Genomic DNA, 27,524 nt, shown 5'->3' with positions numbered 1-27,524 from the left:
TGTAAAACGGAAACTATCCTTCCATACACACAAACGGCCGCTTTTTTCTGGTTCACTCTCCTTAGTGTTTGGACGAGGACCCCGGGGTTCAGGGGCTCAGCAGCGTGCGAGGTTTCCCAGACAGACGGGGTCATCTCGCCTTGCGGTCTACAGGATCTTCGCTCTTCCAGGCCCGGGAGCCCTCCTCCCTGGGCCTTCAGCACCGCGGACAGCGCCAACGGGACAGGGCTGGGCGGGGCGTCCTCAGAGACGTCACGGCGCGCGGAGTCTCCCCGGCGCGCGCTCGCTGGCTGCCGGCGCCGCCACATCACGTGACCCAAGTAATTGGTACAGCTAGTCGCGCACCGACTGCTCGCCTCCTCTGACCTGCAGCCTCTGGACCTCGCTGCCGCGCCGACCCCCACTGGCCTGGTGAGCGCGGCGGCTCCTCCCTTCCGGGTCCCTGCGCCTCCTCCTCTCCCGCTGTGTCGCGGGAGGCCCTTCTGCTCCAGTCTCCTGGGTCCCGGGGCGCCGCAGCCCGCAGCCCTAAGCCGGGCCCGGGAGGTGGGAGGGGAAGTGAGCGTGACCTTGGCTCCGCCTTTGTTTGGCCGAGGCGTCCCCAAGGACCCCCAGCCCTTCGCGCGCATCCGACCCTGCGAATGCAGTTCTTGTGAAGTGTTTTGCGTAAGGGACCGAAGCTTTTAACGGTGGGGTTTCAGGCATCAGCTTGGGTTCTCCAACCCAAAGACTACAGACTGTCCACGCCTTTCGTGGCCTGGGGAGGGGCCTGCTGCTCTTCGCCTTCTCAAGGAGCCCTGGCTGCGGAGAGCAGCGCTGGGGATGGGGATGGTCTAGCGTTATGTGCTTGGTGGGACAGGCAGGCAGCTTCGAAGTCTCAGGACCTCGTAGTGGAGGCAGGGGGCAGGGCCTTTATAGACGGTTTTAACCGCGGTTTCCGCTCACAGATGGGGAGACTGAGGCCCTGAGGGAGGCAAGACTGACCTGAGGTGGCAGCCAGCCTGGGAAGTGCTTCTCCTTCCCTCAGGGAAATGTGGGGGGATGGGGTGACCCTGAGGTCCCAGCAGGGTGCCATGATGCCCCTCCACCATGGGCCCTAACCCATCCCTGCGTCCCCTGCCCATATATCCTGTAGCATACTGGAACAGGCCCCTTTTACCTTTGTGCTTTTCCCACCTCTGGCCTTTAGCTCAGGCCCTCCATCTCTGCCAAGGAAATAAGCACACCCCCTCCCTACCCTGCTTCCTACCTCGGAGTCTGCTTCCGTGGCCGCCTCTTGGGTTCAGTAAACTAGAGGTGGGGTTTATTCCTGAGAAAAGCCCACCCAGTTCCCAGAACTTGGGGCCATGGTAGGCCTGCAGGAGCACGAGTCCAGGCTCTGCTGCTGCCCAGCTTCAAGGTCTTGGGATCTCTACAGTGGGCGTATTGCAGAGCAGCCCAGATAGGGCCTTGCGTGTGGGAGACTTAGTGGCCAGGGATGTCTGTCGTTGTTATGCTTCTGAGGGTGGCGGTGGGGATGGTACTGACTTTATCTCCAGAGAGGAGACCACTAAGAGCTGCCCAGAGCAACCTGCCTGTTAGTCCACTGGGGGCTGGGCTGATCAGGGGGTGTGCACGGTGCCTGGCCCTAACTCTTCCCTTTCACCTGTGTAGGCAGGACCTGGCAGGGCAGGCTTGGGCTTTGGCTCCAGATACTAAGGTTGACTCTGTCCCCAGCCCTCTAGGGCTCCTGAGTCCTCAGGCCCTGCTGGGATTGGGGCAGGGGGGGCTGGCTGGCTGTCCTTCTGTCAGGCTGGGTGAAGGCCACAGCAGTGTCCAGCGGCTGCCCAGATTATTCAGTGTTTCTGAAACACAGTGTTCCTGCACCAGGCCAGGCTGGACACAGCCAGGCTTGTCACTACCCCCCGAGCCATTCCATTCCTCTGCAGGGGTGGGTGCCAGCAGAGAGAGCAGCTCTGGCTGCAGCCGTTGGAAGGAGCATTGGCATTAAGAGAAATCTGTGTTTACATCATGACTCTGCAGTGAGGAGGGCACAGGCTCTGGAACCACAGAGCCCTACCACTCACCAGCTTAGCCTCTCTGTGCCTCAGTTTCCCTATTTGTAAAATGGTGCTAATCCAAGTGCCCACCTCTTGAGATTGTTGAGAGGGTTAGATGAGCACAGTGCCTGCCCCTGAATCAGTGCTGACTAATTGTGCTCTTATTTTTATTCCCTCAATGGATGATCTTGGTGTCTGGTTTTCTTTGCCTTAGGATGGGGATGTTAGAGTCTCTCCATTGGGTTGTTTAGATTCTTCTGACATTCCAGGCCAGTATCTCCTGGGCCCTATGGCCATCTGGGGTGGGGGGGGGCAGCAACCCTGTATTTGCCCAGGTCTCAGGGACCATCAGAGGGAGAGCAGGGGTTGGGATCCAGGCCCTCTGACCCCAGAACTCAGACCTTGAGTCCCCACCCAGCACCTGGAGAGGTGCCACTCCAGGAAGAGCCAGCCCCTAGCAGCCCTCAGTAGGGCCTGGTGTCACTGGCTGGCGGGACATGCAGCTGAGCACGTGGAAAGGAAGCTTGGGGCACTTGAAGCTCAGGTTCCAGCTGAACCCACCTCCTTCCTCCCTGCAGTGTAATATATTTTTGCTTTTTAATTTTCCTCTGTTCAGACTTCCTGCTGGTTGCCCTGAGGAGCCCACTGTCCCTCGCTCAAGGAGACCGCCTCCCTGCTCTTTGCCTCATGTAAGTCTGGAGGGAAAGAGGGAGCAGGTGGGCTAGGAGGGCTGTGCCTTGCCCTGCCTTGGGGCCTTGACCCCTTGTAGAATAGAAGGTCCAGCCAGCTGGTTCCGGTGACGTGTTTGAGCTGGGGCGGGGCATGTGCCCTGTGAGCTGGGCATATCTGGCCCCAGGAGCATTGACTCAGGGCCAGGCCCAGGCCCAGGCAGAAAGGCACACTTTCTGGGACTGAGTTATGCGGGGGGAAGCAGGCCCTCCTGCCTGCATGGCCCCTGGTGGGGTGGGCCTGGTGCTGCACCCTACTCACAGGCTGGGATTCTCTGGGCAGAAGGGCGTTAGCAAGTATTCAGGGGGAGCTGTCTGTGTCCAGGCAATGCTGGGGAAGAGGAGGGGGCTCTGCTTACAGCTGTGTTGGGGGGTGATGTAGAGGAACAGAGGTTCTAAGAGGAGCCTCTTATCCGAGAACCTCTGTCTTCTGGGGGGAGGAGGAAGCCCCTTCCCCCCCCCCGCCACCTCCCCATATGTACACACGGACTCCTGAAAGCCCACTGTTCGGGTATTTTCCTTGGGAAAGAGCAGGTGAGATTGCGGGGGTGAGATGAGCTTCAGGTTCTTTTTCCTCTCCATCCTGAGTGGGCTTCTAGCCTGTATGTACCCCCTGAGCTGTTAGCTGTCCTGAGTGTAAGCTCTTGGCAGGGTATGGGAGCCAAAGAGGGCAGCTGCAGCTGGGAGCTTGGCTGGGCAAGGCGCCTGCCTCTGGTCTGCCCTCCACTGTCCCCCAGTGCCCTTCCCTTCTCTGAGCCTCAGTCGTCCCCGATGTGAAGTGGGGCCATTGAGGCCCGTGTCATTGGCCTTCTGGCCTGGGAGGACATGCTGGGCCTATACTGCAGTCAGGGAAAGTCACTGGTCCCTTTTGGTCACAATGACTAGAGACCCAGCAGTGCCATGGGCCTCGAGATAGTGCAGCTCAGCCAGACCCCTTCCGGCCTTTTCCTGACCGGGCATGGAGCACCCAGTCCCTGGAGGACTCCGCTGCCTGAGTTCCGGGGTGTTCAGGTGGCCTGGCAGACTGTCCCTCTCACCTCTGTCTCGTCACTGCCTAGCCCAGGGCCACCTGCCCAGTAGGCCCAGCAAATGCCATATGAGTGGATGAGTGGCTGCCAGAGCCTCCGTCCATCCCAGTCCTGTGGTTTATGTCTCTCCCTCGTTGCCTGTGTCCAGAATGAGTCAGCTGAGGCTGCTGCCATCCCGGCTTGGGGCACAGGCCTCGAGGCTCCTGGCCACGCATGGCGTCCAAAGGTTCAGCTGGTACAGCAGGTCATCTGGGCCACCGGCCACCTTCCCAAGCAGCAAAGTTGGAGGCGGCTCCAGTTACATGGAGGAGATGTACTTCGCCTGGTTGGAAAACCCCCAGAGTGTCCACAAGGTTGGCACCCCAACCCTGCCCTCTGTGTAGGAGAGAAGGTCCTGGGGCTGGGCCGTGGAGAGGGGCTTGGGGAGAAGCAACTTGCCTGCTGTGTGACCCCGGGCAGGTTTCTTTGTCTCTCAGGTCTTCCATCATCTTTGTGAAAGAGCTTGGTTCTCATATTGGGTGAGGAGAGTCCATTGCTGTCCTGTTGCTGGACCAGCCAGTGGGTAGTGGTCTGGCTTGAGAAGCCCTGATAATGCCCTGCTCAGTCACACCTGGTCTGAGACCTGTCCCTGCCCCCTTTGTCATGCAGTGCCGTCTCCAGATGGCCTCTTGTTATATAGTTAGGAGCATAAGTGTTTACATATATACTAAGCTGATAAAATAAGTACCTACTGATGGTAAAAAAAAAAAAAATCAAAATCAGATGCCAGGGCAAAAGTGAAAAGCATAGCTGCTCTCTCTCCTTCACTCACATGCCTCAGAGGAAAGTAATATGTTCACATGATCCAAAAACAAAAAGTATTAAGTTCTACAGTGAAAAGCCTTCCTCCCATTCCATCCTCTATCTGCTCAGCTCCTACCTGTCTGTTCCCCAGTCTATTTTTAATTTCTTCTGTATCCATTCAGATAAACTTATTGCAAACATAACTCTGGATTCTCCCCCTTTACAGAAAAAGTAACATGTAACATCCACTGTTTTGCCCCAGGCTTTTTTCACTCAGCATACATCTCCAAGATTTTCCATGTCAGTACCTCAAGAGCCTCATTTTTCTTTTTCCCAGCTGTATAGTATTCCACTGTTTGGATGGATGTTCCACATCCATCCCCAGGGACAGGCATCTGGCTCATTTCCAGTCTCTGGCTGTCATGACCGGTGCTGTACTGCATCATCTTGTGCATTCATCCTCTTGCACGTGTGCAGCTAACTGTGGGATAAATTCCCCAAAGTGGAATTGTTGGGTTAGAGGGCATCTGTGTACATAATTTTGATGGGTGTTGCCAAATTGCTTTCCACAGGGCTTTTACCACCTTATTCTCCCACCAGTACTGTATGAGGGGCATAGAGGAAAGCACTTTTGTATGTGTTCTGCTAGAACATGGAGGTGCTGGTGCATGTGCCCATCTGCTTTTTGTTTCTGCACGAATAGTAGCAAAGCATACATCCTCTTCTGCTGTGTTCACTTTACAACATATCTTGGCAATATTCCACATCCACAATAATAAATGCATCTTTTTAAAAAAAGACTACATAATTTTCCAGAATCTAAATTTACCATCATTTATTTAACCAGTTTCCTATTGATCACTGCTTAGATTGTTTTTACGTTGTCATTTTTATAAACTGTCCTGCAGGGAACATCCTTGTACATGTAGGCACACCTGTCCAAGTACATCTATAGAATAAATTCCTGGCAGTGGAATTGCTGGTTCAAAAGATACATGCATTGGAAATGTTGAGGGCCTGCCTGCCCTTACCCTCCACAGGGCTGCCTCCAACCCACAGTGTGTGAGGGCATGTTTCGCCTATGGATAGAAGCCCGTTTCATACCTAAAGCCCCTTGATCACAGCTTATAACCTCCCCCACCCACTACCAAGCTGGGTGCTGGAGAGATCCAGAATTTGGGTGGGGGCTCTGGGCTGATTGAGAAGGGTATTGTCGGCAGGGTCCTGGGAGGGCCCTGAGAGCTCTGGTGATGAAGGAAGACTGGTGTGCCCTAGGGCCCCAGCCTGGGCCACCCCCCACTAATCCCAGGCCCTAACCTGGCTGTTTTCTTGCTTCTGCCCCTGCCCAGTCCTGGGACAGCTTCTTCCGGAAAGCCAGTGAGGAAGCCTCTTATGGCCCGGCTCAGCCCCGGCCCCTTTCTGTTGTCCCTGAGAGCAGGCCGGCAGTGTTGAGCCGGACCAAGACCAGTAAGCTGGTGGAGGACCACCTGGCTGTGCAGTCCCTGATCCGGGCCTACCAGGTGAGCGGCTGGGAGGGTACAGGCTCCTGGGGTGTGGCCAGGTGCTGACGGCAAGAAGACTAGCTCAGCTCCAGCGTCAGTTCAGAGAGCTCTTCTCCAAGTCCTCTCTTGGTGGCTCTGGCCCCTCCTCCTGCTCTTTGTCACATTACCATTCACATCACTTACCACCCCCTGTATTTTTTGTGTGAAGTGGTTTCTTTGTGGTCTTTCTCATGGAGTGTTATCTGTCTCCCACACCACTCTGCCCCAGAACCTGGAGAAGTACTTAGTGATCAGTTTCAGTGAGTGTTGAATGAAAGGTGAGTAGATTGCCCCTTGTTAATGTCTGTTTTCTCCTCTTGACTGAGCATTCCAAGAGGACAGGGGCTGATGTCCAGCAGGTGCTTAATTAGTGTTTGTGGAATGAATGAATAGTTCATTAAGCAGCTCTCCCCCATCAGCTGCTCTGTCCTGGAGACTTAGGCTCCCCTCTGCTGGGTTCCCAGGCTGGGCCCTTGCTATGTCAAAGAGTCCTGATGACGTTTCCTATTCTTGGTCTTGACCGAACAGGACTAATTGGAGGGCTGTTCTGGGTGTTCACTCCATAAAAATGTAATCATTTGGGATCTGTCTGGGAATCCGTGGCAGGAGGTATTTCATAAGAGAAACTTGTCTTGAAGACATGCAGAAGGAAGGGTAGGGGCATCCTGGGATCCTTGGCAGAGACTCCGTGGGAGGGTGCAGCAAGCCGCTGCAGGAACTCTGGGGAGAGGGAGGCCTTAGCAAATGGAAATGGCACCTTGCCTCTGAATGATGCACTCTGTGTGGGATGGCAGCTGCCCGCCCAGCTGTGCTGGGGCGGAAGAGGAAAGGTGCACAGGACTGGGCTCCCTCACTGGCCTCAGGACCCACGGATCGTGGGCCACCTGTGAGTAAACAGCAGTGATTGTAATTATGTTTTTCTTGGCTGGCTGAAAGAGGCAGAAAGTGATCTGACCGTTGACTTTGAAAAAGGACAAGGAATATAAAACTCTGTATGAAATACAGGGTAGCATTCACAGTACGGCCTGGGCCTTATCTTCTATATACAATCCCAGCTCTGCAGCAGCTCTTTGTTCTTTCACTGGCCAAGACCAAAGCACTAGGGTCCTTCCAGCAGGATGGTCTCTGGATTCAGGAATGTTACTCCGTACTTGCATGATAAAAATCTGCCTGGTAGTGAGCACCTACTGGGTGGGCTGTAGCCCCTCACAGGTCACTTGGAGGCTGAGCTCTGGTTTGACTCATCTGCACATAGTACTGAAAAAAACCCCAGACTGCTTCTTATGCATGTTTTCAAGCATATACTAGGTAGAAGAATTATGTAGTGAACCCCCATCAATACAGGGCCAGTCTTGATTCATCTTACCCACCTCTGGCTCCACCCATAGGCCACTGATTATTTTGAAGCAAATCCCAGACTTCATATCATTTCATTCATTGAACGTTTCAGCATGTATTTCCAGAGGTAAAGCCTCCTTTAAAAATATTCAAATATACCATGATAGTATTATCACACCTAAAAATAGTAATAATCCTTAATGTCATCAAATACCCAGTTGGTATTCATGTTTGCCTGTTTGTCCTAGGATTTCTTTTTACTGCTTGTTTGAATCAGGATCCAAATAAAGCCACAGGTTGTGATATGTTGACATGGCTTTTCAGTCTCTTGTACTCTGCGGGTTCCTCTCGATTTCTTTTTGTGTTTCTTGCTTTGTGTGTGTGTGTGTGTGTGTGTGTGTGTGTGTGTTAAGAAACCAGGTTGTTTGTCCTATAGCGTTTTCTCGAGTCTGGATTTTGCTGATTGCATCCTCATGGTGTCACTTCATCTGTCCCTTTGTCCCATGTAATTTCTGTAAATTGGTAGTTAGATCTAAATGCTTGATCCAACATAGATTTGATTTTTTCTGTTGTTGCAAAATCAGCTTCCTGGTGGTGATGGGCACTTCATCAGTTAGCAGCTAAGGATAATTATTTCCTGGACACATTAAGTCATTGGGAGTGGTAAAAGTGGTGATATTCTAATTCTTTCTTTCTTTGTTTATTACCTGAAATACTTCTATCGTGAGAACCTTCCCTTTGTCAGCTCTGTTTATCCTGAGGTACAAATTGTATAGGGAGGGCAGGATCAGTGCTTGATTTTTCCTTTTGTTGATGGATTTTCAAAATTATGACATGGTTTCCTAGCATCCTCCAAAGACAGCCAATAAAGGTTTTTCTTCTTTTTCATAGTGTGATATGAATGCATGAATTTAAACATATTTAATGAGTTTCAGTCTGCTATAGATATTATCCTTTTTGTTGCTCAAAATATGTCCTTATTCCCAGCCCCAGTAGTGTTTGAGCACCCCTTTGCTATCTGGTAGGACAAGATGCTTTGAGCTCATCTCGCACATTTCTGTCCAGCCAGTTCTCCAGGGAGTGAGGGAGTATTTACTGCTATTGGTTTGGTCATGACTTCTGGGTTCTTTTGATGGTTAGAGCCAGGAAATATGTATTTTTTTAGAGATACCATACTTTATGGGTTTATACTGATGCTTCTATATACATCAAATGTAGGACTTAGTGTTTGTCCTTGACCTCATCAGTCTTATGTCACCATCTCCTTTTAAAGATACCAAAAATAGAGATTCTCAAAGACAGCAATACAATGACTTACTTGATTTTCCCACAATCCACACATGACAGTCTGAGAATACAATTCTAGTACTACCACTGCTGATTGGTACTATAAATGAATTTATGATCTTTTTATTCCTGCAGTTCTGTTTGTCTTTGGGGAATATTCTGTTAGTCAGTTGGAATAGTTCCTCTCTATGTAGTTATGCCACCAAATGGATGCACTAATTCATTTGTTTTGTCTTACTTTCAATTTTTAAAACTTAATTTTGTTTTATAGTGGTATAAAATATTTATAAGATTCCAAAGGCAAATGGTCAATGCAAGATATATTCTTAAAAGTCTAGCTTCTAGCCCTGCTGCTCTGCCCTATTTTGTCCTTTCCCCGTAGGTAATAATTTTCCTTATTTTATAGTTTTCTTATTTTACTGTATATTGTTCTAATGCATATATTTATTTGTAGACATGCAAATATATACAAATATATGCAAATGCATGTGTTTACTTTTCTCTTCCCTTTCTTAGATAATGGGTAGTTTACCACACACACTTTTCTGTAATTTGCTTTTTTGCTTAATAATAGTTTGTGGAGACGACCTCATAGTAGCAGTTAGGAATTTTCCTCATTCCTTTTAGCAGCTCTGTAGTATCCCCTGTGTGGATTTCCCATATCCATTTGCCAGTCTCCTGTTGATGGACATTTGGGAAGTTTTTAGAATTTTGCAATTACTAATAGTACCGTAGTAACCACTTTTGTGTATGCATTCTTTCCTGTTTTTGAAAGCTGCATATTGTGCTTTTAAACAGAGTTGAGCTCCTGCCACCTTAGTGGCTATGGTGGGGCCTCCTAGGCAACTATTCAGTGGCTGGGTGCTGGAGATATGTGGAAACTTGAAATTCTGAAGGGAGATTTGAGGGGCCAGGGCCCAGAATCTCAGTCTTGGTGAGGGTCTGTCCAGCTGCGTTCCAGCTCCGCCCCGACCCTTTCTCCTTCTCCAGATCCGTGGCCACCATGTGGCCCAACTGGACCCCCTGGGCATTCTGGATGCAGACCTGGACTCCTTTGTGCCCTCAGACTTAATCACCACCATTGATAAATTGGGTGAGTCGGTACCCTTTCCTGTTGCCCTGGCGACGCCAGAGCCAGCCGGTGCCTGTGCCCAGTGATGGGCTCTGAGCCTACAGTGCCTCTGGGTCTTGGGTTTCAGCAAGCAGCCTGGGAGGCTTTCTTCTGACCCTTGCCCAGCTATGCATGGTGTCCCTGCAAGGGAGGTCTCCCCATCTTCCCTAGCTGGTGTGCCACGCTCAGCAAGCTTGAGACACCTGTCCAGGCCCACCCTTATGGCGGCAAGCTAGGCTCTGACTCATGCCCTGTGCCCTGCAGACAGAGGGCCTTTGAGCTTTAGGCTGGACATGGCGGGAGGGTCCTGGGGACACTGTTGGGAGGTCTGGGGATACAGCTGGGCCCCACCTGGGCCTGACCTCCCTCTCTCCTCTCTGCTGCCGGGGCTCTGCCGTGTGTGCCTCCTAGCCTTCTACGACCTGCGGGAGGCTGACCTGGATAAGGAGTTCCAGCTGCCCACAACTACCTTTATTGGAGGCTCTGAAAACACCCTTTCTCTGCGGGAGATCATTCGGCGCCTGGAGGTGAGCACAGGCAGGTGTGTCGGGCACAGCTGATGAAGCTCTGTGGCGTGCGATAGAGGGAGGGAGGGCGCTGCCTTTTCTGTTCCAGATCCCAAGGCGGTCGGTCTTCTTCTTGGTTCCTCGTGGAGTGCTCCCCTTTCCCCCAGAACACATACTGCCAGCACATCGGTCTGGAGTTCATGTTCATCAATGACGTGGAGCAGTGTCAGTGGATCCGGCAGAAGTTCGAGACGCCTGGCGTGATGCAGTTCTCCAGCGAGGAGAAGCGGACCCTGCTGGCCCGGCTGGTGCGCTCTATGAGGTCAGGCTCCCAGCACCACCCCGGGCAGCCTGAGTGGCTGGGGGGCCTGCTCCAGGGCTGTATGAAACGTCCCAGGCCCTGGCTAAGAAACTAGGAGGGTGCCTGGTAAGGGAAGGCAGGGCTGGATGGTGCTCCAGGAGAACATGACACCGAACGAGGGTGGAAGTGGCAGAAAGATGTCCCTGTGTGGAGTGAGTGTAGCAGCGCCTTCCTGCAGGTGGGGCACTGCCTGGCTCTGCCCCTGAACTTCTCTGAAGCTGGGTCTGCCCAGGGCTGCGGGGGCCTGGGGGAGCCCCTGGCCCAGCTGCTAGGAGTAAAGTGGCTCCCTGAGCAGTGACGTGTGGGCTGGAATTTGAGTTGAGCCGTGAGGCATCTTTGGGGCATGATGAGAGAGCCCCAGGGCATGTGTGTGCCGGAGGGCAGTGGGCTGGGAGCAGGGGAATGGCTAGTTGGAGCAGTGTGACTGGAAGGGGAGGAGAGGGTGGTAACTGGGAATGGATGGAGCCAGAGGTCTGTTTATGGTGGGAGGACCCTCAGCCTCCCCGCCCCGACCTATGCGCCTTGCTGGTAGGAGCATCATGGTGTCTGTGCCAGGTCCTGGACTGTGCAGAGGGAGGTGACTTGGCAGCTTCCTGTGTCCTGGCATCCTGCTCCGAGCCCTCATGAACAGCCCCCAGGAGCCCAGCCTCTCCATCCTTCCCCATCTCTCCCCAAGCAGGTTTGAAGACTTCCTGGCCCGGAAGTGGTCCTCGGAGAAGCGGTTTGGCCTGGAGGGCTGTGAGGTCATGATTCCTGCCCTCAAGACCATCATCGACAAATCCAGCGAGATGGGGATCGAGAATGTCATCCTGGGGATGCCACACAGGTGGGCCCTTCTCCTCCCTGCCTCAGCTTTGTGCATTCTCCTTCAGGCCCAGCAAGCTGAGGTGGATAGGCTTTGAAAATCAGAGCAGGGGTGTTGGTGGGACCTGGGGATAGAGGCAAAGTGGTCTAGAAAGTTATCAGAGGCCCTGGGCCCTGGGCCATCACAGAAAGCACGTGGCCAAAGCCACATGGAACCAGGCTCTCGTAAACTCAGTTTCTCTCTCACCATGTTGCTGTTGTCCCCAGGAGTATTGAGGTTACAGAAGAGGGGTATATCATGCTACTTGAGGTTCCTGTGGACAAGGAGATGCGGAGGGGCACATCCCAGGGAAGTGAGGGCAGAGCCTGGGCAGGTGGCCTCAGGTTCGCATCCCCTGGTGGGAGGTCTCTGGAGGTGAGCCGAGGGTCTCTTTCCCCGGCTGCGAGCTGGCCACACATTTCCCTGTGACTTTGATAAAGACTTGGAAGGCTGGTCTGGCCACTGGGCAGTTACCTCTGAGGTGGAGCCTGTGGGCTAATGAGGAGTACAGCCAAGGTGGCCACGGGTCCTGCTGAATGGGCTGGAAGAGGACGTGCTGAGCAGTCTGGGGGGCAAAGCCCCTGCATTTCCTGTGCCTGTTTCCAGCTGCTCACAGGTGGGCCAGCCCCGGACTGCATCAGCACCAGGGGCATCAGGATGCAGTGTGAGGAGGGTCCCCACCCTGTGGGCTGGCCTCCTGGGAGCCCGAACTTTGCCACACAGGCTCCGCGCTCTGGGGGTCCCAGAAATGCCTGGTGTCTGGTCAGAGGGTCGTGCAGAGCTGGCCCCGTGGTCTGAGGAGGCATGGGCACACGAGGCTTCAGTAGAACCGTGGGAGAGGATGGTGCTGGGCCGTCAGGCAGCTCTGGGACTGGGTGGTGGTGCTGGGCAGGCTCCTGGCCTGAGGAGGGCTCCGGAGCAAGGGCTGCCCTCGGCCAGGCCTCCGTATTTGGGGAGGGGCCTTTGAGGCCGGAGTCTTTGCCCAGAGGGGCTGAGGATTGTTCATAGGGCTCCTGTGGTCCCACAGCCCTGCCGCCGCAGAGCAGGAGAGGGGCCCGCTGGAAGAGCGCTGCCCTTCTGTCACTGGGCCGTGTGGGGCTGGAGGTCAGGGTGTGAGCAGGCCTGGGGCTGGCGTCCACTGGTAGTGTATGGGGAGCGGGTTTGGAGTCATGTCCTGTGCCCCCATCAGGCTGGTGCCCACCCCTGAATAGATTGCCCCCGATGGGAAGTTCAGGCTGGACTGCAGAATCCCTGGGCCTGGCTGCTTTCCTCCCCCCACCCCTCAGTCCTCACTCAGCTCCTCTGGACAGGTCCTCTGGTGACTCCTGATCTTAGGGGCAGTCCAGTCCCCTCTTCCCTATGCTTATCACTTCCGTATCACTGGGCTGGGGTGGGGAGCCATGTGTGAGCAGCTGTGATTCGTTAGCAGCTTGGGGTCAAGGTGCTGGGTTGGGCTCAGCTTTTGGCTGGGGAGAGGGGTGAGTAGACACCCTGCCATGAGGCTGGGTGGCTCCCTGCTCGCGAGGGCCTCCTGAGTCTGAGTTGTAGGGGGGGATGCCTGCCTGCCCAGGGGGGCCGTCCAGCTGGATCCACTCACACATCTTGTAGATTGAGGCCGGTTGAGAGGGCGGGGCCTTCCAGCCCCCATGCTAATTCTGATAGGTCCCAGGTGGGCAGGGAGCATGGTAAGAGCCCTGCCCCCTCTGGCTCCAGGGGCAGGCTGAATGTGCTGGCCAACGTCATCCGCAAGGACCTGGAGCAGATCTTCTGCCAGTTTGACCCCAAGCTGGAGGCGGCGGATGAGGTGGGTGCCAGGCCAGGCCCCAGAGCCTCTGGAGATCTGGGTATTTGGGAGGTGGACTGGAGAGGGCCTGGGCCAGGAGCTTGCAGGCTCAGACAGACCTTGAGGTGGACGGACATGCAGAAGAGTGGGAGAGAGGCTGGGGGTGTCTGTGTGAGGCCCCTAAGGTGTTTTGGAGCCAAGTGCTATGATCTCCAACAGCTGGGAGAGCCCTCAGGTAATCTGGGCTAACCTCCCTCTTTCCAGCTAGGGGGACTGAGGCCCAGAGAGGTGTGCAGGGAAGTGCCTGAAGTTATTCAGTTCAGCTCATGTGGCCATACCTCTGTGCCCAGGGTCCTGTCTACCTGCCCTGAAGGGCTGCCTCACTCACTTGTTTGACCAGCACAGCGTTGGGAGGTCAGGACGGTTTCCTGTGCCCACCGATGAGCAGAGAGAACATTCTTCTGCCCTCACCCCCTTCCTGGCACGTATACGTGTCATGTATGCCTCACACCCCACGCCTCTGCCCATGCTGGGCCCTCAGCCAGATGGCCTTCCTCTCTTCTGCTCTCTGCCTGTTTCCCAGCCCTGCCCGTCTTCCCTTCTAGTGACTTTCCTGGTCCTCCAGGCAGCAATCCTGTCTCTCCCTCCTCTGTGCCTCCTTTCCCAGCAGATCCGTCTCTACTCTGGCCTTCTCCATCGCGCGCACGTGCGTGTGTGTGTGTGTGTGTGTCTGTTTTCCCTTCCAGGCTGGTAGCAGGGTGATGGCAGGGACCTCATTCCCGAAGCCCCAGGACTCAGCACAGGTGCATGGTTTGTTAAAATGAACCACATTAAATGACTGCTCCAAAATCATCTAGCACATTAGGCCAGAGCAGGACTAGAATCCACATCTGCTGGCTCCCAATCCAGAATCTTCCCGCCATCATGTTCATTTTGTTCAAGCACCTTCATCTCTCTGAGCCTCAGTTTGCTCTTCTGTAAAATGGGGATAAAAGTTCCTGCCCCCAGAATGGTTGTGAGGAATCAGAGACGACATGTGAGTAAACTGTAAAACCTGGCCAAAGGACACTTTAAACAAATTTACTTTTTTTTAATAGAAAAAGAAATGTGAGCATCGTTTGAAGAAAAGATTACACAATGAGAGTGTTTCCCTTCTGAGACCCCTTTCCTGCTCCCCATAGGCTCTGCTGTGGTCAGTTTTTGTGTTAAAGTGTGTACTTCCAGAAATGTTCCATGCAGTGCAAGCACACGTATGTGTCCAGTACAGCTTTATTTGTAAAAAGCCAGGGGAGCAGCTCATGATGCCGCTGGCCACCTTGCTGTTTTCACTTAACGAGCTGTCACTGTTTCAGAGCTGCACACAGAGCTCCCCGAGCTTCGAGTGCCCCTCCGGTTTCTGCTGTCTCCCGTTGATGAGCATTAGGTGGTGGAATGAGTGTCTTTGCACACATGTGTGCGTGCAGTTTTAGATGGTGTCCGAGAAATGCAGTGGCTGGAGCTGAGGAGGTAGGACTGAATTGCCCTCCAAAGAGCTTGCAGACAGCAGCGAGCCCACACGCTGTATGCGAGGGTCCCAGGCCTTACTCTGTCCAACCTTTCCATCTTTGCCAATGTGATAGGTCCAAAAGTCACTGCATTTGAACATATTTCTCTGTTTCGAATTTGAGCGTCTTTTCACATGTTTAAGTCATGGGTGCCTTTTTCTGTAAATTCCTTTTCCTGGCTTTTACTCATTTTTCTATGGGTTTTTTGGGCTTTATCTCACTGATTTGTAAAAGTGCCTTATGTATTGAAGGAGTTAGCCCTTTGCCTGCATTTGTCTGATAAATATTTTCCCAGCTTGATTTTTTTCCCCTAATACTGTGCATGGATCTTCTTCCCCCATGGCAAATATATTAGATTTTAGCTGTCTTATCCTTTATGGCTTCTGAGGTTTGTACATTGTTTAGGAAGACATTCCCTACTCCAAGATCATAAAGTATGTCATGTTTTCGCCTGATACTATGGCTTTGTCTGTTGCGTGTACATTTTTGGTTACTTTGGTGTAAGGAGTTAGGTACGGGTCCTGCTCCAGTGTGTGCCCAGAGGCCTAGCCCGTGGTCTCAATGCCAATTAAGAGCCGCCCTTCATTTCTGTGCCTTCACTGCTGCTGGCTGGCCCCTTCCTACGGGTGCCTTACCCCTTCCCCACTCTGCCATCATTAATGTGGAGAGCATGGTTGTTGATAATGTGGAGGGGCTCCGATAAGGGAGCCAAGGCCCAGGGAACCTGCCTCCCTTTCTTAGGCCAGCCTGGAGGGCAAGAAGGGCATTGTGCTGGGTTTGGGGGAAGGATGCAGGTGTGAGTCAGGGACAAAACAGCCTTCCCAGGGAGCAGAATCCAGGGAGTGTCCCAGCGCCACTGTAAGCTTGCATGTCTGGGATGGGGTTGGGGGGAGGTTCATCACGGGCCACCTCAACCTTCAGGGCTCTGGAGATGTCAAATATCACCTCGGCATGTACCACGAGAGGATCAACCGAGTCACAAACAGGAACATCACTCTGTCGCTTGTGGCCAACCCCTCCCACCTGGAAGCTGTGGACCCCGTGGTGCAGGGGAAGACGAAGGCAGAGCAGTTCTACCGCGGGGATGCTCAGGGCAAGAAGGTGAGCTTGCCTGGGCCCTGAGGTCCTGGGTTCTGAGGGGTGAGCTCCGAGGGGTAGGCTCTGAATCTCTGAAGTCCAGGAGCAGGGCTGGGCTGCATGGGCTGGGGCATGGGGGCCCCTCCTTGCTTATATCCTGCCCTGCAGGTCATGTCCATCCTGGTCCATGGGGACGCCGCCTTCGCTGGCCAGGGTGTGGTCTATGAGACCTTCCACCTGAGTGACCTGCCCTCTTACACCACCAATGGTACCGTGCACGTCGTCGTCAACAACCAGGTGAGGGCCTGGGCTGTGTGCTGGGCCCTGTCAGTGTCATCCATCCCTAAATCCAGACAGCACTTTGAGGGGAGGAGTGAGGCGGTTCTGGGTTTAACCCCCCTGCTCTGCTACTTACCAGAGTGTGACTTCAGGCAAGATGCCTGATCTCTCAGCCTCGGTTTCCTGGTCTGTGGAACTGGGAGGTGTATACATCTGTCTGTGTCTGTCTCTGTCTCTGTGTCTCTCTGTCCTTCCCTCTGTAGCCCCCTCCCCCCATATTATATATGTGAGAAAGCAGTAAGGACAGAAGAAGATGGGTATAACCAGCACTTAGCACCGAGGCTGGACATGTAACTGTATGCTGCCTTGAGCTCCATGTGACCCAGGCAGTCTTAGAACACAACTCTCACAGCCTTTGCTTTTAAAAAAGGTAGCTGTGGTTAATAACAGCTCTTCTTCTGAGCCTGTAAAGCCCTGGGTTGACTACCTTATTCGCATATTAAGTCATTTAACCTTCACAGTATAACCCTGTGAGGTAGGAATTTAATGAGCCCTTTTAATCGATGAGGAAACAGGCTTTGGGAATTAAGTACCTGGCCCAAGATTGTACAGTTAGTAACTGGTGAGACTGGGTTTTACCCCAACTTGCTCTCCCCACTCCCACTGTGTAAAAATGACTGCAGGAGAAAGAGCAGGCACAATTCCCCTGGTGTTACTGCCGTCCCCGTGGGACCCGCAGCTATGTCTGATTTCGAGGTCATCCACTGTTACCCCGTCATGTCCCCTGCACCTCCTGAGCACACCCGATGGACCTCGAGGCAAAGGCACCCCTCCCCTGGCCCCCTGGCCCTCTGGTCTCCCAGGCGGCGGCTGCTGTCTAGCTCTCAGTGCCTCCTACTTCTGCAGATCGGCTTCACCACGGACCCCAGGATGGCCCGCTCCTCACCATACCCCACCGATGTGGCCCGTGTGGTCAACGCGCCCATCTTCCATGTGAATGCAGACGACCCAGAGGCCGTGATATATGTGTGCAGTGTGGCGGCCGAATGGAGGAACACCTTCAATAAAGACGTCGTGGTGGACCTGGTAGGTCTGGGGGACTGAGGTGGAGGTGCTCGGACTGTCCCTGCCGTGGCACGTGCGCCGGGTCTGCAACATCTTTGGTAGTCGGGGCTGAGCGGCAGGTTTAGAACTGCTGAGCACCATCTCTGCGGCGGCCTGGGGGTGGGGCGTTTGGTGATGGGTCGTAGTGGGGGCTGGTGAGGCCTCACGGGATGTGGCCTGCCAGGTGTGCCCCAGCTGTGCAGTGATTGTGCCAGCCACACCGCCTGGGCGCGGGGACCCACCCTCTGTCCCTGCAGGTCTGTTACCGCCGGCGTGGCCATAACGAGATGGACGAGCCCATGTTCACGCAGCCGCTCATGTACAAGCAGATCCACAGGCAGGTGCCTGTGCTGAAGAAGTATGCAGACAAGCTCATCGCCGAGGGTGCAGTGACCCTGCAGGAATTCGAGGTGGGCCCCGTCAGTGCCTGGGATCAGCCTTGCTGGAGCTGAGACCCTGAGGCAGTTGCTGATGTCACCAGCCCAGTGCTGGGCACTGGCGATTTATAGAAGTAGCCAGTATGGTCCTTGTCCCCAGTAGCCCCCAGGTATCAAGGGGGCAGAGGACCAAAGACATGTACAGCCTGTGGGATGCAGTGAACGCTGCAATGCATGGAAGCCCGTCCTCCGGCCAGAGTCCAGGAAGGCTTCCTGTAGGAGGTAGCCCTGAGCCGGGTTTGTCCCTGTAGTTATCTGTGGATGTGCTTGTCCTCCCGCCTTCAGGGAGCTCTCAGGGCAAGGACTATGAGTCTTTCCTGCATTCCCCGAAGTCCCTTGCTGAGTGGAATCACCTGAACTCTTTCCAGGATTCCCCTGCACTCTGGGACTTTTATCTCTGGCCTTAAGGTCCCTGTGGGCCAGTGGGCAGACAGTTCCTCTATAATGTGGTGAGAGGGACCAGGGTTTATTGAGTCTGGGTTGACTCAGCCTCTGGCTGCCCAGGGCATCGCTGCCTCAATCCAGGCCTTCACCCTGATTTCAGGAAGAAATCGCCAAATATGACCGGATCTGTGAGGAGGCGTTTGGCAGGTCCAAGGATAAAAAGATCCTGCATATAAAGCACTGGCTGGACTCCCCGTGGCCTGGTGAGTGAGCAGCGTGTGGCTGAGAGTGATTTGCCTGGGCCCTGGGCTCTGGCACTGGGACCAGGACTGGAGCATCCTGAATGAGGGCAGTTGCTGCCCAGCCCAGAGGCTGCGGGCTTTGTCCCTGAGACCCCTGAGGCTGTGTGGGGCTGATTCCTGCAGGTGGGGTAGGCGGGAGTAGAGGGAGATAGCGTCGCCCTCAGGACACACGTGATGAGCTGCTTCCGGGAAAGGGCTGTGGGTCAGGGAGGGTGGACGGCAAAGAGGAGTGGGCCCTGGGGGAGGGGTGCTCAGCGGGCCTCTCTGGGGCGGAGCTAGATGGCTGTGACCCTGGGTCCAGGCAGGGGCCTCGCAGGCGCCGGAGGGGAGGATGTTGGGTGGGTGCTGTCAGCTGTCCCAGTTCCCCAGGATGGGCTCAGGGTTTGAGTGCCACTGGGGTTAAGGGAGAGGTGGGCCCCTGAGTCCTGGGGAGACAGCCTGGCCAGGGGAGCTGAGGCCCCACTGCCACACACAAGTCACAGAGCCTCTGCCCTCTCAGGCTTCTTCACTGTGGACGGGGAGCCCAAGAGCATGACATGCCCAGCCACGGGTATTCCAGAGGACATGCTGACCCACATTGGTGAAGTGGCCAGCTCTGTGCCCCTGGAGGACTTTAAGATCCACACGGGTGAGGTTGCTCTGCAGGCTCCAGCATGGGCCACTGTCCCAGACGTCGTGCCCCAAGGGAGATGGCATCAGGAGTCAGGGAGGCCTGGCCCTCATCTTGACTTGGTCTTGGGTAGATCAGCGGAGCCCTCAGTGCCTCCTTTGTGCCCCATGAGGTGCCTGTGTTGACAGCTCCTCTCAGGGTGAGCAGATGTGGGTACCACGCTCCCAGCTGGGTGCTGGTGACCAGGCTTCTGTGGGGCATCTTGTGTTTTCCCAGTGCCTTTGCCGGGGGCATCCCTGCATCAGGCAGAAGGAGAGCAGGGAAAGAAGGGCTTCCCATGGAGGGGGCGGTTGGGCCTAGAATGTTGGGCGGCAAGAGTGCTGGGCTGGGTGGATGACAGAGGGCGACCCTGGGCTAGTAGGTGGTCACTGGCTGCGCCTCTTGGCCACGATGGTGGCCATCGTGGCCTCTGCTCAGGCAGCCTGGAGGGCCCCCGCGATGGTAGTGGGGCCCCTGTGCACCCTCTGAGCAGCCTGTGGGCGTTTCAAGAGGATTCCTCCACATGTGCGTGGAGGCCCAGGTGTCTTGGGGCACCGGCTCTGTGCAGTCACACGGGGTCTGTGTGGGTGTAGGGCTGATGGGAGCCCAGCCTGGGCCGGGTGCCTGGGCTCAGATCCAAGCACCTTCATAGCTATGTGATCGTGAGTAAATGACTTCCTTCTTCTGAGCCTGTCTTCTCATCTAGGGGTGGGGGAAGTTGGTACCTCTCCCGTGGGCTTGTGAGAAATGTCCCTGAATCAACGAATGCAGCGTATGCATGTGGCGGATGCTCGCCTAATGGTGCCTGCTCCTTCCTGCAGGGAGGGAGGCTGGTGGGGATGCAGGCTCAGGCCGGCCCGGTGTGTTGGCTGGAGTGGTGATGCTGGAGGAGGGGCCTCCTGCGTCCTGCCGGGGCCCTGCTCGGTGGGAGGGGTGTACACGGAGTGTATACACACCCGGCCCAGGTCCCAGGGACTACGGCTGTCCCAGATGGGGTGGCCAAGCCCCTGTGGCCCTCAGGCTGGCCCTCCCCTCCCGCAGGCCTCTCTCGCATCCTGCGGGGCCGTGCGGACATGACCAGGAAGAGGACAGTGGACTGGGCGCTGGCAGAGTACATGGCCTTTGGCTCCCTGCTCAAGGAAGGCATCCATGTGCGGCTCAGTGGGCAGGACGTGGAGAGGGGCACATTCAGGTGAGGGTGGGGGGCTCTGGGCCCTAGGCCCTATGGGCATTAGCCTTGTGCCTGGGGGGAGCTGAGAGCTCAGCTGTGCTGGGGATCTCTCACAGTCGGCCCAGGGCCTCTGGAGTGGAGTGGCCCTTCCTTCTCTTCCTAGACCTTGTCTGGGAAGCCAAGGAGGTGTTCTCAGGTAACTCCATCAGCACGCTAGCCCCCACCCTTGGGCCAAGCTGTCTGAGGGCTGCTAGGCCTCCTCTCTGTCCCCACGGGGCCAGCGTGCAGAGCTGACTGCTTGGCCCAAGCTGTTGGTTGATGTCAGGCCTTGTGGTTATCTATGGTCCTCAAGATCCTTTGTTTCTCTTCTGTGAACTACTGTCAAGCCAGCTCCCCGCCACCATCTTGATTGTTCGCAGTTGGGTTTTGAGTCCAGATGAGGGACTTTACACTTGCCGGTTGTCCTCATTATGTTTCCTCTGTTTGGGACCCCAGATGTTTGGGATCTCAACTCTGTCTCTGCTATGTTAGTGAGTCCTGGAGGTGTGGCTTCCAGTATTCGACAGGCCATCTTTCCCACATCCCACTCCCTCATCACTGCTGGCCCTGCTCCAACCAGGGTACAGAGGGCCACTCCACTGCACCCTGAGTTGCATGTCAGTCCTCACAAGGCTTGGGGTTTGGCCAGGGGGGCCCCCCTTATGCACAGGAATTCCTGCCTCCTGTAAACCTGGACAGGGCAGGTGAAGGTGGTAAAGGGGCTGGCAGGATGGGCAGGGAGATGGTGCCCCTGGGGTGTGGCCTCCTAGGGTCTCAGGCTCCACCCAGCATTTGGGAGGTTGGCAAGGCAGGTCTCATCGGATCCCTCCTTAGGTGAGAAGCTAAGACTCTCATGCCTGTGCTCCAAGACCCCCAGGGCATGTGTGAGGGCACCAGTGGGAGGGGAGGCTGCCCGGAGGAGGGACCAGATCGCTCTGGCTTTCCATGGCCTTCTTGGTGTCGCCATCCTGTGGGACTTTGCCTGGTGTCCTGCTCAGTCCGCCCGCCTCCCATCCCTTCCTGGTCTGTGTCTCTGCAGTCACCGGCACCACGTTCTCCATGACCAGGAAGTTGACCGGAGGACGTGCGTCCCCATGAACCACCTCTGGCCTGACCAGGCCCCCTACACTGTGTGCAACAGCTCCCTCTCGGAGTACGGAGTTCTGGGTGGGTCAGAACTCTGCCTGCAGGACGGGCGGGCCCTGAGATGCTTGGGGACCAGAGAGGGTCTTGCACCTCAGGGTGTCTGTTTTTGTTGTTTTGACCGTGGTCTGGGGCTGGGAGGGGCCGAAGAGGCTCAGAGGCCCCTGGGTGGACCTGAGTCCTCGGACAGCCCTGAGGGACAGTGGTTGGGCTGCCCCCACCTGAGGCCACATCAGAGATGAGGTCCTGTCCCATCTGGCCCCTCAGAGAGCCCAGATGGTGGGGGGGCACTCTGGCCTGGGTGGGAGCTCTGGATACCAGAGCCTGTCCCTGGGCAACAGTGGGCCCAGACAGAAAACCCCATCGAGTCCACTGAGTGCTGCTGCCACTGACCGGCCCTGAGCCTGGCCTGGCCACCTCCACGTTCCTGACCTCTGTCTTGCCCTCTGTGCCACCACACCCAGCAGCCCCGTCTCGAGGCCCCTCCCTAGACTCTGGTCTCCCCAGACTGCCCCCCTGCACTCTCCCTTGGCTTGACCTTTAGCTGGCCTGCTTCCTCCCTCCCCGCTTCCTCCCAGAAGCGGGAACCCCCCGAGACTGGACACCGCTTCTGGGGAGCTGCCTCTGGGGCTGTTCCTGCCCATTCCCCTCAGCAGACCTGCCATATTTGGGGGGCCCCTTGGCAGATGGGCCCTGCCGCCTCCCCAGGGTGTCTTTGGAGTTGACTCCTGGCCTACATAAGGCTGAAGCTGGCTGTACTTGAGGTCAGGGCTGAGAGTGGCATCTCTGGGTGTGTTGTCGGCGGCCAGGAAGGGAGATCCTGGCCTTTGGGCGCCAAGGAGTCCCCGTGCGCTTCTGTCCTGCTGGGAGGGACGGGCGGGGCAGGCGGCACGTGGGAGGAAGGGCTGGGTCTGGCCGGAGCCACCACCACTTGGGGACCGCATGTGGTAGGCTCTGCCTCGGCGTCTCCCATTTAGGCTTCGAGCTGGGCTACGCCATGGCCAGCCCCAACGCCCTGGTCCTCTGGGAGGCGCAGTTTGGTGACTTCCACAACACGGCCCAGTGCATCATCGACCAGTTCATCAGCACGGGCCAGGCCAAGTGGGTTCGGCACAATGGCGTCGTGTTGCTGCTGCCCCACGGCATGGAGGGCATGGTGAGGGCCGTGGGGGCGGGCCCTGGCCGGCCTGGGAGAGGGCGGCTAGACCCTTGGCCACTTGCAGAGTTGAGGGCGGGTATGTGCCTCCCAGTCCCCCGGAACCACATGGGTCTGCAGGGTGGGGCCTGCGTGGGTCTGTGTCACCGCTGCTGAAGTTGGCGACACTACTGTTCTAGCAGTAGACGGAACGGACATGCCTGAGTGCCTGCTTTGTGCCGGGCTCTGTTTAAAACCTTCTCTGCGTGTTAACTCCTCCAGTCCTTACAACAACTTAAGGAGGTGGGACCTGTTCCCACTTTCCAGATGAGGAAACTGGGGCACAGAGAGGTGGAGTAGCTTGCCTAAGGTCACACAGCTAGTTGCTGGAATTTGAACCTATGTTGTTGGGGGAACCACATGTGGGGGAGAAGGAGGATGTGCAGGCCCTCGGGGAAGGGAGGAGCAGAGCATCAGGAGATGCCACCCTGGTGGGTGTGTAGCCTGACCAGGTGGAGCGTGGGCAGGGCTGTGCTGGCTGCAGTGGATGGCCACAAGGACCCGCTCAGCTTGGACTGCTCATGCGGTCAGGGATTGATCAGTACTGCTCAGAGTCAGGTCTCCCTGTGCCGTGCACTTTACACGCCATGTATAATCCTGTGGCATCCTCACAGCTGGACCAGGCAGTCAGTTCTGTTCCCGTTTCATGTGCGAGGGAGAAGGCCTGTGACTGCCCATGGTCTTCCAGCTGTAAGGGTGGCTGGCATCTCACTGGGTGGAGCTTGAGTCAGGCTGGTTGCGGAGGGTTGGGCTGGCCTGGCTGGTGCCTGTGGCCATGGGTCCTTGGGGCATCCCCACTACGGGAGGAGCAGGTCACCCCGTCCCACGAAGAGCCAGCTTGGAGGGCAGTGCGGGGGTTCTTGCTGCTCTTATGGAGCAGAGCAGCCACGTGGGCAAGGGTAGGCGTAGCAGTCAGACCTGGGTTTGAATCTGTCCCTTTCTGGCTGAGTGACCTTGAGGTTGTTTCTTAATCTCTTTGTCCCTGGCCTTCTTCATCTCCATCACAGGGCTGCTTTCACAAGATGAGAGAATAATCTGTGTGGGGTCCGTAGAGCTATGTCTGGCACACCACGGGCACATAGTAAACAGTCACTGCTGTAGGTCAGAACGTTCTAGAGAAGAGCATCTTGGCCTTTTTGCTTTTTCCTTCTGCCCCACATGTTCACACATGGTGGCTCTGGCCGGACCCTCATCTGAGGGTACCTCCCTACTCTTGTCCCACATTCCTGGCGCTTTCCTGTGGTTGAGACTCCAGAGTGAGGGCATCTCCTCCAAGAAGCCCTTTAGACTCTCCCCCAAGCCCAGGGTCCCCGTCCTGTGTGACAGATCCCCAATCCCCCCCAAACTCCGGCCAGCCTGGGCCATCTGGCATTTGCTTCCAGGGCCCGGAGCACTCCTCAGCCAGGCCCGAGAGGTTCCTGCAGATGAGCAATGACGACTCGGACGCCTACCCTGTGAGTGTTGCCCGCCCTCCCCCAGGACAGGACTGCACGCTGCTGTGCCCAGCAAGGCCAGGGTGTGGATGCCACAGGCAGGCCACCTCCCAGCCGCGCCCTGCCCCTCCAGGCGTTCACCCAGGACTTCGAGGTGAGGCAGCTCTATGACTGCAACTGGATAGTGGTCAACTGCTCCACGCCGGCCAGCTACTTCCACGTGCTGCGCCGCCAGATCCTGCTGCCCTTCCGCAAGCCGGTGAGCCACCCGCCCTGGTTGTCACCGTGACCGTACAGGGGCCAAGTGCAGGGCACCCTGGCCAAGCAGGGGCGGCTGGCAGCCGGGCACGTGTTTCCCTTCCAGCTGATCATCTTCACACCCAAATCTCTGCTGAGGCACCCAGAGGCCAAGTCCAGCTTTGACCAAATGGTATCTGGTATGTGCCTGGGCGTGTTGGGGAGGCGGCTGATGGGGGGCCTGGTGGCCCATGTGTGGCCTCTGCTCCCGGGACTCTTCCATTCTTGCCTCTGTCTGTGGCTCTGTTGGCCCTGCAGCAGCTTCTGGCACGATCCCCACCAGCAGCTAGGTTGGGAGGTTGGTGCAGCGGCCAGATGGCTGAACCCACTTGTGTCACTTAACGCAGAGCACCAGGGCCAGAGGAGTGCACTGGGGCCCCGCAGCCTCCCAGCAGGGCCGGCCTGGCTGCGCCGGAAGAGCTTAGAGGAAGGACGCCTGGTAGAGGTCTGCTAGTTCATGGGACACTGAGTATCAGTCACCCGTTGTTTTCTCTCATGAGCCAGACAGACATTTCTGGCCCTGGTGAGCCAGCGCCCCCTCCAAGAGCTCTCAGCCTCATTTAGCTGGGAGTCAGAGGTCAGATAAAGCACCCGAAGGACCAGGTTTTGGAATTGAGACGTGACCCAGTGGAGGATCAGGGAGGAGCAGGTGTGGGGCCCTGAGGCTTGGCAGAGCAGAGCTGTCTGGGAAAATGGTCCTGGGTTGTAGGCGGAGGGGCAGGGGCTGGCCAGGAGGACCTCAGTGGCGTGGACAGGTGCTTGTTCTTCACGTGTGTGTGTGGGCATCCCCTCAGATGTGGCTGGTGGCTGAGCCAGCAGGGCAGAGCTCTGGCATTGGGCTGGACCGCCTGGGCTGAGTGCCTAGTACTGGTGGGCCCTGGCAGCCAGTGACCGTCTCTGCCTCAGTGTCCTCATCTGGGTTGCAGGGACTCTACAGTACCTTCCTCAGAGGTTTTTGTAGTACTTTTAGTTTGGCGCCTGGCACATGGCATGAGCTCAGGAAGGAAAAATGGATGGGACTTGGGGATGGAGGCTGGGCTCTGGGGCTGAGAGAGGGAGGACTGTGCAAGGTTCGCCTTCCAGCTTGGTGACTGGGTGGATTGAGTGTGCCTGGGAGGTAGGCATGGCTGGATGGGGAGCAGGTTTGGGACAGTGACGCTGTCAGACGGGGATGTGGCATCACCTCTGTCCCCTTCAGGGGCTCTCCCCATCATCCCCAACTCTCCCCCCCCCACCCCATCACCTTATTGTTGATGCTCCCAAGGCTCTGCCCTTGGCTCCAGCCGCTGTCTCCACCCCTGTCCCTATGACGTCTCAGAGTGTCCTCTGTCCCCTGCTCCATTGTTTGGCTCAAGAGGTTCCTATTGCAGCCACAGATCTAAATCTGGGGCTTGTCTTAGTGGCCAGGGAGAGCCTGGAGGTGCCAGGGATGTGGACCTGATTCCCAAGCTGCCCTGGCCCCTCTGGGAGCAGACGCTCCTGCCATGCCCTGTTGGTCCCCAGGGACCAGCTTCCAGAGGGTGATTCCTGAGGACGGGGCTGCGGCGCAGGCCCCCGGGCAGGTGCGGCGGCTCATCTTCTGCACGGGAAAGGTGTACTATGACCTGGTGAAGGAGCGGAGCAGCCAGGGCCTGGACCAGCACGTGGCCATCACACGCCTGGAGCAGGTGCGCCCGAGCCCCTCAACTGCTCAGAGTGACGAGCAAGGTCATATCGCCAGCCCCCTGGCTCTGGGCAGCGTGCCAGGGCTGGGGCCAGTGAGGGAAGCGGTGGCTGCTCTCCTGGGGGCCTGGCCGTGCGCGTGCCCCCCTCCCCCTAGCTATTCCCTTCTTTCTCCCTGTCTGTCCCAGATCTCTCCATTCCCCTTTGACCTGATCAAGCGAGAGGCAGAGAAGTACCCAGGCGCAGAGCTGGTGTGGTGCCAGGAGGAGCACAAGAACATGGGCTACTACGACTACATCAGCCCGCGCTTCATGACCATCCTGGGCCGAGCACGGCCCATATGGTACAAGGCTGGGTGCAAGGGGTTGCCCGCCATTTACCCCGCACGTCTGCCAGGCCTGAGGCTCTGGGGGCTTGAAGCCCCATCCTGGCTCTGCCTACCCCATTTGCTGTGTGACCCAGCACTGGCCACTGCCCTTCTCTGGGCTGCATTGGAAACTGAGGAGTTGGGCCCCATAGTCCTTGCTGGCTCTGTGACTGTCAATGACAGATCAGCTTCCCCATCAGGGATCCTCTCTTTTTTTGTGTTTGTTCTGCAGCCAGAACTGAACTAGAGAACCTCCTGCGTGCCTCAAATCTCCTACCTTTGATCTTAGGCCAGTGACTTGGCCCCTTGAAACCTCAGGCTCTTGGTTTCCGCAGCTGGATTAGGCCCGGTGCAGTCCTGGGGTAGCAGCAGGGCCAGGCTCAGCCCTCCCCTTAGCTTGACTCTCCTCCCCCAGGTATGTTGGCCGAGACCCAGCAGCTGCACCAGCCACAGGAAACAGGAACACTCACCTGGTGTCTCTGAAGAAGTTTCTGGATACTGCCTTCAATCTCCAGGCCTTTGAGGGCAAGACATTTTAGAGCCTGCCTGGGTCTTGCTGTGGGGTTGTTGAGGACACCGGGGACATTAGGGGCTGGCTGGCTCTTCTGCCCAGGAGAGGGACTGTCAGGGGCCCCAAGATAAAACCCATGCAGTGATTGAGGCCAAAGAGTAGGTACCGCTGGCTTCGGTATTATGCCACCTTGGGCCTTTGTGTTTATTTCAGAATCTCTTAGGGCTGAGAAAGCCAGAGGGGTCTGATAGACGGGCTGTAGTTGTAGAGTGTTTCCCCAGCCTCCCGGGTCTCTCTGGAGTGTTTGTGTGGCTTCTCCGTCTGTGTTGTTCATGCCTCTGCAGACAGCCAGCCACCCAGGAGCCCGTGTCTCTGGTCTCTTTCTCCCAGCCTGGTAGATTTGACTGCTGCTCACCTTGTCCTTGTTCGTCTGTGGATTCAAGAACTGTTCTCTTTTGTGCTCCTAGAAATAGAGATTTTAGCAATAACAACCAGGTGAAGCAAAACCATGCCAGCTGATTTATACGTGCTCTGTTTTATGGGGTGTGTCATAATAAAATATGTCAGCTTCTGTGTGAAATACA

At 56.2% G+C, this 27,524-nt stretch overlaps 1 protein-coding gene across 4 annotated transcripts; it reads left to right on the top strand.

Moving 5' to 3' along the window:
- The first annotated feature begins 310 nt into the window (after positions 1 to 310).
- Positions 311 to 27,524, top strand: OGDHL (oxoglutarate dehydrogenase L). Of its 4 annotated transcripts, none has more exons than XM_082408033.1 (24): positions 311 to 411; positions 2,653 to 2,725; positions 3,941 to 4,145; positions 5,925 to 6,095; positions 9,732 to 9,834; positions 10,264 to 10,379; positions 10,526 to 10,680; positions 11,399 to 11,545; positions 13,277 to 13,367; positions 15,812 to 15,991; positions 16,136 to 16,264; positions 17,153 to 17,332; positions 17,608 to 17,760; positions 18,332 to 18,434; positions 18,973 to 19,101; positions 20,164 to 20,314; positions 21,372 to 21,499; positions 22,453 to 22,631; positions 24,053 to 24,124; positions 24,237 to 24,362; positions 24,468 to 24,540; positions 25,904 to 26,067; positions 26,251 to 26,405; positions 26,845 to 27,524. In XM_082408033.1, the coding sequence occupies exons 3-24, from the start codon at positions 3,942 to 3,944 to the stop codon at positions 26,966 to 26,968; spliced, it is 3,033 nt and encodes a 1,010-aa protein (XP_082264159.1). In that variant the 5' UTR covers positions 311 to 411; positions 2,653 to 2,725; position 3,941; the 3' UTR covers positions 26,969 to 27,524. The 4 variants fall into 4 exon arrangements, with proteins under 4 accessions (XP_082264159.1, XP_082264158.1, XP_082264160.1 ...); XM_082408032.1 differs by having other exon boundaries at positions 10,508 to 10,680; XM_082408034.1 differs by lacking the exon at positions 16,136 to 16,264 and having other exon boundaries at positions 10,508 to 10,680.

This window comes from Balaenoptera borealis, assembly GCF_965194805.1.
Source record: "Balaenoptera borealis genome assembly, chromosome: 10".
In the NCBI taxonomy this organism is placed as follows: Eukaryota; Metazoa; Chordata; class Mammalia; order Artiodactyla; family Balaenopteridae; genus Balaenoptera; species Balaenoptera borealis.
Note: the sequence above shows the minus strand (reverse complement) of the source record. Positions and strands in the feature narration are given on the sequence as shown.

Bases quoted from the DNA above. Each gene is read 5' to 3' on its own strand.
- OGDHL (XM_082408032.1), top strand. From the start codon at position 3,942: ATGAGTCAGCTGAGGCTGCTGCCATCCCGGCTTGGGGCACAGGCCTCG. The intron at 10,681-11,398 runs GTCAGGCTCCCA...CTCCCCAAGCAG, and splicing joins CGGCTGGTGCGCTCTATGAG to GTTTGAAGACTTCCTGGCCC. The intron at 26,406-26,844 runs GTACAAGGCTGG...CTCCTCCCCCAG, and splicing joins GGCCGAGCACGGCCCATATG to GTATGTTGGCCGAGACCCAG.